Below are 10,472 nucleotides of genomic sequence, written 5' to 3' on the forward strand. Positions count from 1 at the left end.
TTTCACAAATTCAATGTTATTTAAACAAAGTCCACAATTTGGAAATTGATTGATGGGATAAATCAAGTAGTAGTGACTGCCCTGGGAGTATGAGCTAGCACCTGTCAATAAAGTTGAAAATATAAAGTCAAGCCAGCCAAGGGTTTGGACACAAGTTTGAAATCTTAATTTAGCAATGAACTTAGGAGTGTACAGGAGGAGAGAGCAATGCAGTCTGGATAGAAACATACATTTCTTCTTTATTACTTAGGTTGTGAAAAAATACTTTTATGTCTTGTGTCTAGAAAAAAAATCTTGTCTTCAACATAAGACACTATTACCAGCATAGAGTGTGACTCGCTTTCTACTGATCACCATGCCTGGGGTCAATACCTCCAGCCTGACACCAAGATACTTTATCCTCAATGGGATTCCTGAGTTGGAAGCTGCACACATCTGGATCTCTCTGCCATTCTTCATTATGTACCTCATTGCTGTCACAGGTAACTGTGGACTTATCTACCTCATCAGCCATGAGGAGGCTCTGCACCGGCCCATGTACTACTTTCTAGCCATGTTGTCTGCTACAGATATTTCTGGGTGTAATACAATTGTCCCCAGTATGTTATGCATCTTTTGGTTCAGTCTCAAGGAGATTGATTTCAATGCCTGCCTTGTACAGATGTTTTTTATCCACATGTTAACAGGCATGGAGTCTGGTGTGCTCATGCTTATGGCTCTCGACCGCTATGTGGCTATATGCTATCCATTACGCTATACTACCATTCTCACCAACACTATGATTACCAAGATTGGACTGGCCGCACTTGTTAGAAGTGTGTTACTCATGGTCCCTTTTGCTTTCCTGATCAAGCGTCTTCCATACTGTAGAGGAAACCTCATCCAACATACTTATTGTGATCACATGGCTGTGGCCAAACTATCCTGTGGCAATATTAAGATTAATGCTATCTATGGTCTTATAATTGCTATATTTATTGGGGGTTTTGATATATTCTGTATCTCCATGTCTTATGCCATGATTATCAATGCTGTGGTGAAGCTATCTTCTGCAGATGCTCGCCATAAAGCCTTCAGTACCTGCACATCACACATATGTGCTATTGTTATTACCTATGTCCCAGCATTCTTCAACTTCTTTACTCATCGCTTTGGGAGAACCACTATACCCCATCATATCCACATTATTATAGCCAACCTGTATCTGTTGCTACCTCCCACCTTGAATCCAATTGTATATGGAGTAAAGACCAAGCAGATTCGTGAAGGCATGATCAAACTGTTTGCTAGACAAAAAGTTGTTTGAATGAAAGATGAATTTATGCTAACAAAGTTTGTGTTTTATCCAGAAAATTATCAAGGAAGAAATGCATGAAATTTTGAACTATGAAATTAGTAGACAGTACAGGTGAATATTTTTCATCAGATACACAAAACAATAGAATCTTAAAAACAAAATCTTTAATTCCTTAGAAAGAATGAAGATTGGAAAAAAGCATAAGTCTAACATAGCTGTCTTGGAGCTCATGGAACATATGCAGAACAGGGAGCTTGGATATCTGATATCAAGTAAACCCTGGCTGACCCATGCACATATTCTTAGGCATGTGAAGAGTGTACAGGAAGAAATGAGATCTCACGTAGCCTCAAGATGTCAGAGTAGTGGGAAGGCAAATGAACAAAAGTGTCCCAGCTTTGTAGGGAATCAGGCATAGCTCAGGTTCCTTCTGAGTTCTAGTGCCCTTTCAGGATGCCTGCTTCATATTTGTATAACAGTTATCACTCTGGGATAATGTCTGTGGCTTTCTTAACCTGGATATTCTGAAGTTTGGGTGTTACCTGACTCCTGTATCAGTGCTAGTGTGTATATGAGTGGGTACTGAAGGTAACCACAATCTGAGTTCTTCTCAGCCTTAATGTCAGAAGGCATTCTGAAAGATGAAATATCACTACGTGGCATCTGCTAGAGGGGAGAGTTTATAAGTGTAGGGAAAGGTACTTGAAAGAGTATATCTATGTAGTCTGTTGAGCGAGGAAGCCTGGTGGCTGCCTTTATCTGGCTGACACATAGATGAAGAGTGACAGGACAGTAGAAATGAAGACCTCATTAGATTTCTGGAAATAACTGAGAGAAAGTCGATGGGAGTAAAATGATGAACAAATAGTATAGATTGCAAAGTGAGAAGAGTAAGAAGCTATGTCACGAGATGGTTGAAGTTATCAGAATGTTTGGATAAAAGAAAAATAAATAAGTAAAAATAATAATTAGGATTATAAAGTTATAGTCTTCTCTGTTAACATAAAGAATATATTTTAATATCACATGGGATATGGACAAGCTTTTGGGAAATATATTAACCACACCATACATATTTTTCATTATACTGTCACATTTGGAAGCAGACCTGAGGTTTTAAGAGTCTCCAGCAATTTTGTGAATTTTTCTATAATATAACCTATAACATTTTCATCATTAAAGATTGTGTGTTTTAAAATCACTGTTGGATTTTCTCAACTGTCATGGGTACATTAGCTACATGTAACTCAGTCAAATTAAATAAATACAAAATTACTTTCTCTAAATTGGTACTTTTTATTATTTTTGTTTATATCACAATAACTTTCCACTTTATTTTTGATTTGAGAATCAAACATGCAAATATAATGTGTTTTGAGCAAATTCAATCCTCTTCCCTCCTTTCCAACTCCTTCTGTCTTCCTCTTTCTCTCCAAACTTTATATACACTTTTGAAGAGTCACCGAGTCCCTTCGATGTTGCCAGTATGTGCATGGGTATAGGGCCATCCACTGGAAAGCAAACGAACTATTAGGGACGTATCTGAAATAAATATACTCTCTTTTCCCAGCAACCTTTTGATGATAGTTCCTCAATTATGTGGATATGCAGTATGTAAATATACAGTGATAGAGGAAATGAAACAACAATACAACCATTATATATCATACAGTCTGTAGCTTCATGTCTATCTGCCATCCATATAGCTCTACTAATTTTTACAGGACAACAAACTCACCACAGTATGTCCTCAAGGTCTGTCTTTGTCAGTGAATGACAAATTTATATTCCACCAAATGAAAATTAATCACACATAAAAATCATCTTTAGAAACACATTGGGACCATTTAATATTTGCAGTAAAATTGATTATTATCCAAGAATATACAAGGAATCATAATTGTCTTATGTGTTGTTTGGTCCTGAAAGTTTTGAATGTCATAATTTTGCATTTCAGATGAACCTAGACCATTTAAGTCAATAGAAAGAAGGCCTGTTAACCTCCTGTGCATTTTTTCAATTCTTTGGAGAAATTAATATCTGCAGATACTAGTGCTGTGTATGGTTGTCTAGAAGTGTAAAGGTGAATGCAGCAGACTGCTGAGTTTGAAGCAGACCTGAACACAGAATGAGTTTCAGACTAGCTTGAGCTATAAAGTAAAACTGCTTCAAAAAGTTTTCTCAGGAACTGACAGACTGATTTTCAGAGTGGTTGTACCAGCTTGCACATGGAAGGACTCATGGCCCAAGCTGCATGCATATGTAGCAGAGGATGGCCTTATCTGTCATTAATGGGAGGGAAGGTCCTTGGTCCTGTGAAGGCTTGATGCCCCAGTGTAGGGGAATGCTAGGGTGGTGAGCTGGGAGTGGGTGGGTATGTGGGGGAGCACCCTCATAGAGGCAGGGGGAGGAGTGGTATAGGGGGGTTGTGGAGGGGAAACCAGAAAGGGGGATAAATTTGAAATGCAAATAAATAAAATAACCAGAAAAAGAAAAAAATCCTCTAGAAACTAGAATATTGGGCATAAACACCTGTATGTATGTTACAACTTTGTAATATACCTAGAATTTCCCTGAGTAATATAACTTAGTTTCAACAAGCAAAGACTCTCATCATGATCAACTGAATAGATTCTCTTTTCCTCCTTAGCCTGTTTTTAGGTGGTGATGAGTTTCCACACCATTTTAGATCTAGAAGTGAGTGTTGGAGATACTTTATACCTGCTGTATTTCATGGAACCTGACTTACAGTTTCATCCATGATTGTCAAGTGACAATTGTATTCATTTTCTTTGACTGTCACATTTAAACCATACTGTTCTCCTTCCACATTATACCACATTATATAAATGTGTAGGTTAGGGCATAACTTCTGGAAGTATTGCCCAGGTACCTTCCACCTTTTATTTCCTTATTTCCTTCTTTCTTTTCTTTCGCTTTCTTTTCTGAGATAAGGTCTCTTGCCAGCCCAGAACTTATCAAGTTTGTCTAGGCTGGATGTCCAGCAAACTCCTGAATATTCCTGTTTCTGCCTCCCCAGTGCTAAGAGTACAAACAAACAGTTGCCACCATTCCTAGCTTGTTTTCTCAATGGTCCAGGTATCAAATTTACGTTTTAATTCTTGGAAGAGCAGCATGTTAATAATTGAGGTATGTTCTCAGCCTTAAGTTTGTCTTTAAAATAAAAGATAAAAAAACAGAATATATATTCAATACATTTATAATTTTAAATCAATTTACATAAATACTGTTTGAAATATAATTTGTGGTAAAAAAAAACTTTCAAAATCTGTTCCTTTATAAATGTGCAGTTGATTATCGATATCTGTAGTCACTCTACCATGCCTTGGTACCACAGACCTTTTTATTTCTACCTACTAAACATAGAATCCATTGATTAATATTTGTTCTTCTACTCCTGACTTCTCTTGACTTGTAGTGATCACCAGTCCATTCTCATCTTCTCTGAGATCAACTGCTCATATCTCATAACAGTAGTCATGAAGGGAGCTTCATTTCACTTAACATGATCACTTCAATTCTCATGTAAGTCTTTATCAAATGGCACAATTCCACTATCTTTTTATGCACAAATACAATTTCATTGTATAAATACACCACACTTTCTTAACTACCCCTCAGTTGATAGACTCATGCATTGTTTACATTTCTACAGTTTTGTAAATAGTAATGCAAAAACAATAACAAAGAAAACAGGGGTTGGGGGCTGGTGAGATGGCTCAGTGGGTAAGAGCACCCGACTGCTCTTCCGAAGGTCCAGAGTTCAAATCCCAGCGACCACATGGTGGCTCACAACCATCCGTAATGAGATCTGACGCCCTCTTCTGGTGTGTCTGAAGACAGCTACAGTGTACTTACATATAATAATAAATAAATAAATCTTAAAAAAAAAAAAAGAAAACAGGGGTTACTAGATCACTTAATATTATAACTTTTATTTTTTGAGAAACTTAGGTCCATGTATAATTATATATAATAAATACATATAATCTATTATATGTTTATATATTATACATAATATCTAAATATATAACATAAAATATATTATACTATATAATATGAATATATAATAAATAAATAATATATATAACATACATATATAATATATATTAAATTATGTACTAAATGTGAGTTATAACTACAGTTTTCAAAAGAATATAGCCATATTTGGAGGCAGGTAAAGTTTATTACAAATTGGAAAAAATTTGCTGCGTAGCCACATGAGAGTTACATGGATAATCAATATTGGTGGCTTTGGAATGTCTTTGTCAATATGTCAACATAGATATGTTTTAATTTTGTCATCTTTGAGCAAAAACGTGTAAAAGCTTATGTACCCATCACCAATAGGAACAAATCCAGGGAGAAGAATATTTTATAAACAATAGAATCATTGAACTTTGTATGACAGCTCTTATGGGAGTCACTTTTGAGGATAAGTTGAAAAACAAGCAGAAGTGGTTTGTCTTATGATTGTGCATAGCATTAAGCCTTTAAGAATCTGATGGAATCTCCTTGTACTTTAAAGTATTTCATGTATTCATTTATTTGTTTTTCTTTTATTTATTATTACTGTCCATGTGGTCCATGTACATGCCATGACACACTGTTGAAGGTCAGAGGACAGCTTTCGAGAGTCCATTCCAGAGTCCATTCTGTCCTTCCACTATAATGTTCCAGGATTTGAATTCAGTTTATCAGGCTTACACAACAAGCATTTTGTCTGATGAGCCCTCTTGTTAGACTTAAAACACTTATCATTTCACCCAGATTAGGGTTAGCACCAGGGACTTTTCACCATTACTTTCATATAAACACTATGCTGGAAGTTTTCTGTTTGTTTGTTTGTTTGTTTTGTTTTACATTTTTGGATATTGGGCAAAATAGTATATTGTAGTTATTAAAGTACAATATGATAGAAGCACCCACTCCATTTATAACCAAAACATTTATAACCAAAAGTGTTTCTTTACCCTTAACATTTAACATATCTCACTTATTTTCCTGTACTTCCTAAGTACTTACTTACACTCATAGCCCACATTCCCTTTAAAGTCTTCACTCACTGCCTCCAATAAGTAACAACATTCATTCAGTTTTAATTGAATTATTCCAAGACATCTCTGTCTCTACTAGAAGTTTTTCTACAGTACTGTTTTTGTAATTCTTTACCTGTTTCAGAAAGGACAGGCATATAGAGGATATTTTAAAAAATGGCTGTTCATCATAGAAACTTCTTTTGGCAGTCAATGGGAATTAGGACAGAGATTCATAATTGGGTAATGCATAGAAAAAGAATGACTTTGGAGCATTCAGTTCTAAATGGCATGTCTCTAATCAAACTTGTCCCCTCAAAGTTCAGAAATCTGTGCAGAAGCAGGGATAGGGAAGATTCTAAGAGCCAGGTGAATCTAAGGAAACAGCATATTCTAGACACAACAGGACTGGTACACATATGAACTCACAGAGACTGGGGCAGCACATACAAGACTTGTACATATTCAAACCAGACAAGATCCAAGTGCTGAGGAGGGGGAGTAGACATAATACTGCAACTCCAGCCAAAAGGCTAGCTGCAATTGACAGCTGCTAGGAAACAGAAAATCAGTTTTCTCCAACAGAACCTTACTGGGTATACCAACTATACTCCAAGGCAGTCCCACACCCAGGAAGAGTGGATTAACATAAAATGGACTTCGTGTATTTTTGCATCTTATGTTTGGGTATATTTCACCTAATTGGTTTTGCTACTGTTGTTATTAAACTGATGATTTTTTACTTATTTTTTGTTCTTTTGAGAGAGAAAATGAACATGAGATTAAATGGATAGGGAGATGGGGAGGATCTGGGAGGAGCAGGAAGAAGAAAAGAATATGATCAAAATATATTGTCTGAAAAATATTTAAATAAAAATAAAACTATATGGCCTGTACTAGCATGCTTGTGAGAAGCCAATGAAAGCACAGCCATGGAACTCCAACCCTCTGCTGAGGAGTGATGTTCAGAATTAATCTGAGTTGAAACTGACAGCTCATAAACAATACCATAATTTATTAAATGATTAGAATATACTGGAAACCATGTTATTTCTTAAGAACTGGCATATTTGTATATATTATTGGTAAGCCATTGTTATATTTGAAAAAAAAAGTATAAAAATTTAAATTTATAGAAATACAGAAATGTATTAACACAACAATGTTTAATCTTTAGAAATTAAGCATATTAATCTTCAGACAAACTCAATCCAAGACCAATAAAGCTTTCCATTAATTGTCTACTAAGATGTCCATCTTACAGACAGCATCTATTTTTAATCGTATCCTCTTGTTTTTCATACATGTTTCTTTTCATGTTTCCTTCACCAGTGTGTCTATTCTCAGTGCCCTGCGACATATTTTTGGAAATTCTACTCTGTGTCCCTCAAATTAAACCCAGTTTATAGCTAATAGTATTAGTCAATTGTATTTAGTGAATCAAGAATGAGTGAAATAATATCAAATACCATAGAAATCTGATGATATAACCTCCTTAACCAACAAAACAATTACATTTCATAAAACCAGTTTTCATTGTACTTGAAAACTGAATATTTGGGGAAGAACAGGCATTTAAAAATAGAGCATACTTACAAGGCAAACAAATCATTATAATTGAGATATTCCACAAAATATAAAAAATACCTTATATACATATGCATACATACATACACACTGAAGCACAAAACCTGTTTTTTTTCTACATCAGCAACATACTGGATGTAAGAGTTTGTCTTTAACAGAGAGGACAAGTTTGTCTCAAATTATTGCAAGTTTTCTTCTAAACACAGAACACAATTTAGTCTCTATGCATCACTTCATTAATTTTCTACTCATACAGAATTCTGTACACACAAAAAAGAGTTTTTACAGAATGAGTATATTGCATTTAATTTATACATCCTATACTTTGGCAGAGCATTCCTTATAAAGAATATTTCATAATTTCACTTGCAAAGAATTGAGAACATCTACAAATTAGATGACTTAATACTATTTCACTCACCTTTTATGAAATTTTTCTCCACTATTTTCCCCACTATAAACAATTAAGCTGGCATTAACATGAATTTGTACTAGGTAATGCCCATTTTATCTCCAAGTAAAAACTTGATTACACTTTCCCGAATCTGCTTGGTCTTGACTCCATAAACAATTGGGTTCATGGTAGGGGGCAGTAGCANGTAGAGGTTAGCCACTATGATGTGNACGTGGTGGGGAATAGTGTGTCCTCCAAAACGATGAGTGAAGAAAGTAAAAAAGGCAGGCACATAAGTGATCACAATAGCACAGATGTGAGATGTGCAGGTGCTGAAGGCCTTGTGACGAGCATCAGCAGAGGACAGGCTCACCACTGCTCTCAATATCATAGTGTAAGACACAGAGATACAGCAAATGTCAAACACACCAATCAATAGAGCAACCATGAGGCCATAGATTGCATTGACCTTGGCATTGCCACAGGATACCTTGGCCACAGACATGTGGTCACAGTAAGTGTGGGGGATAAGAATGCCTCTGCAATAGGGCAAGCGCTTGGTGAGGAGACTAAATGGAAAGATAAGCATTACACTCCTCAAGAATGTAACAAGACCAGCCTTGGCAATCACAGGGTTGGTGAGGATGGTAGTATATCGTAGAGGATAACAGATGGCTACATAGCGGTCCAGGGCCATGAGCATGAGCACACCAGACTCCATGCCAGTCAACATGTGGACAAAGAACATCTGGACAAGGCAGGAATTAAATCCAATCTTCTTGAAATTGAACCAGAATATACACAACATATTGGGCACTGTGGTTGTGCACAAGGTAACATCAGTGAAGGAGAGTAGGGCCAGGAAGTAGTACATGGGCCGGTGCAGAGCCTCCTCATGGCCAATGAGGTAGATAAGCCCACAGTTCCCCACCACAGCAATCATGTACATGAAGCAGAATGGCAGAGAGATCCAGACATGTGCATCTTCCAGCCCAGGAACACCATTCAGGATAAAGAATTCTGGAGTCAGGCTGGAGCTGTTGGCTCCAGACATAATGGCTGGCAGGATGAGAGCATTTTATACTCAGTAATAATGTCAATGTACTGTAAAGGAATATAAATAAAAGGTAAGAAATTATAAGAAGGTAGAAAATAAATGATACACTGAAATGAGAAAGTATGAAGAGCACCCTCCAAAATGAAAAAATTTTAAGAGTCTTGCAGGATTCTCTATTACTTCAGACTCTCCTTCTTGCCATTTTTTCACTTGACATGGATATGACATTCACCAGCTGATCACCCCACTTATGGCTTCGCTTTCACTCTCTAAAATCATATAAGTGCATCAAGCTTAGAATGTTGTTAATAACATTTTAAGTTTGGTACTCATTCAATAATAATAAAGAATTCAAGTTGATAATTCATAATTCAAAAGAATTATTTATAAAATGTGCTAAAATGTTGAATAATAAATATTCTATGAATATAAGCAGTAATCATTATTATACACCCTATTACAAAAAGAAAATCTAGTTTCTATGGCCTCCAAGTAACTCACATTTTTCCTGTGTGTGTGTGTTTGTGTCCCATATCTTTAAATATTGAACAAAATCCATGGAAACCTTATAAGAGTTCATAAAAAGCTTCTGTCACTTGAAGATGACTAAGCTAGTGGCCACTGTAATTTATGTAAGAGAATTTGTCTCTGTGTTTAGAATGCACATTCAATGTCTCAATCCTAACACAGCCAGAGGGTTCCTATGCTGACTCATTGAAGTGGTCAGGATATGTGGGGAGATCTGAACTGTTAGGTGTGCATTCTCCTTGCCATCTAAAACTAATCAACAAGTGCAGAAATCGGACTGTTCTCAATGCATACTAACAAAAATCTACCCACAATGCCCATTGCATCACAGATAGACAAGTCAAATAGAGCTCTTTCTTTACCTCCCTTAGTGCAGGGAATTTTGACTCATATTTCTTACACTGGGCTCCACTTAGCTCCCATATAGTTATATTTAGCACTATTCACGGCACTAAAAATATTCCAAAGAAGAAAAAGCTAAGTTGCTAAAAGTCTATTCTCTAAAAGTATAAGAGCTTCTTTCTATAACATATTTACAATAGATATGGAGGA

At 36.1% G+C, this 10,472-nt stretch overlaps 2 protein-coding genes across 2 annotated transcripts; one reads left to right on the plus strand and one right to left on the minus strand.

Annotated features, from left to right (window-relative positions):
• The first annotated feature begins 355 nt into the window (after positions 1 to 355).
• LOC110299001 (olfactory receptor 52N2-like) lies at positions 356 to 1,306 on the plus strand. The gene has a single exon (XM_021168569.1). The coding sequence runs from the start codon at positions 356 to 358 to the stop codon at positions 1,304 to 1,306; it is 951 nt and encodes a 316-aa protein (XP_021024228.1).
• A 7,126-nt stretch (positions 1,307 to 8,432) lies between these two features.
• On the minus strand, positions 8,433 to 9,389 carry LOC110299000 (olfactory receptor 52N2). The gene has a single exon (XM_021168568.1). The coding sequence runs from the start codon at positions 9,387 to 9,389 to the stop codon at positions 8,433 to 8,435; it is 957 nt and encodes a 318-aa protein (XP_021024227.1).
• Positions 9,390 to 10,472: the final 1,083 nt, after the last annotated feature.

Source organism: Mus caroli, chromosome 7 (assembly GCF_900094665.2).
Source record: "Mus caroli chromosome 7, CAROLI_EIJ_v1.1, whole genome shotgun sequence".
Classification (NCBI taxonomy): domain Eukaryota; kingdom Metazoa; phylum Chordata; class Mammalia; order Rodentia; family Muridae; genus Mus; species Mus caroli.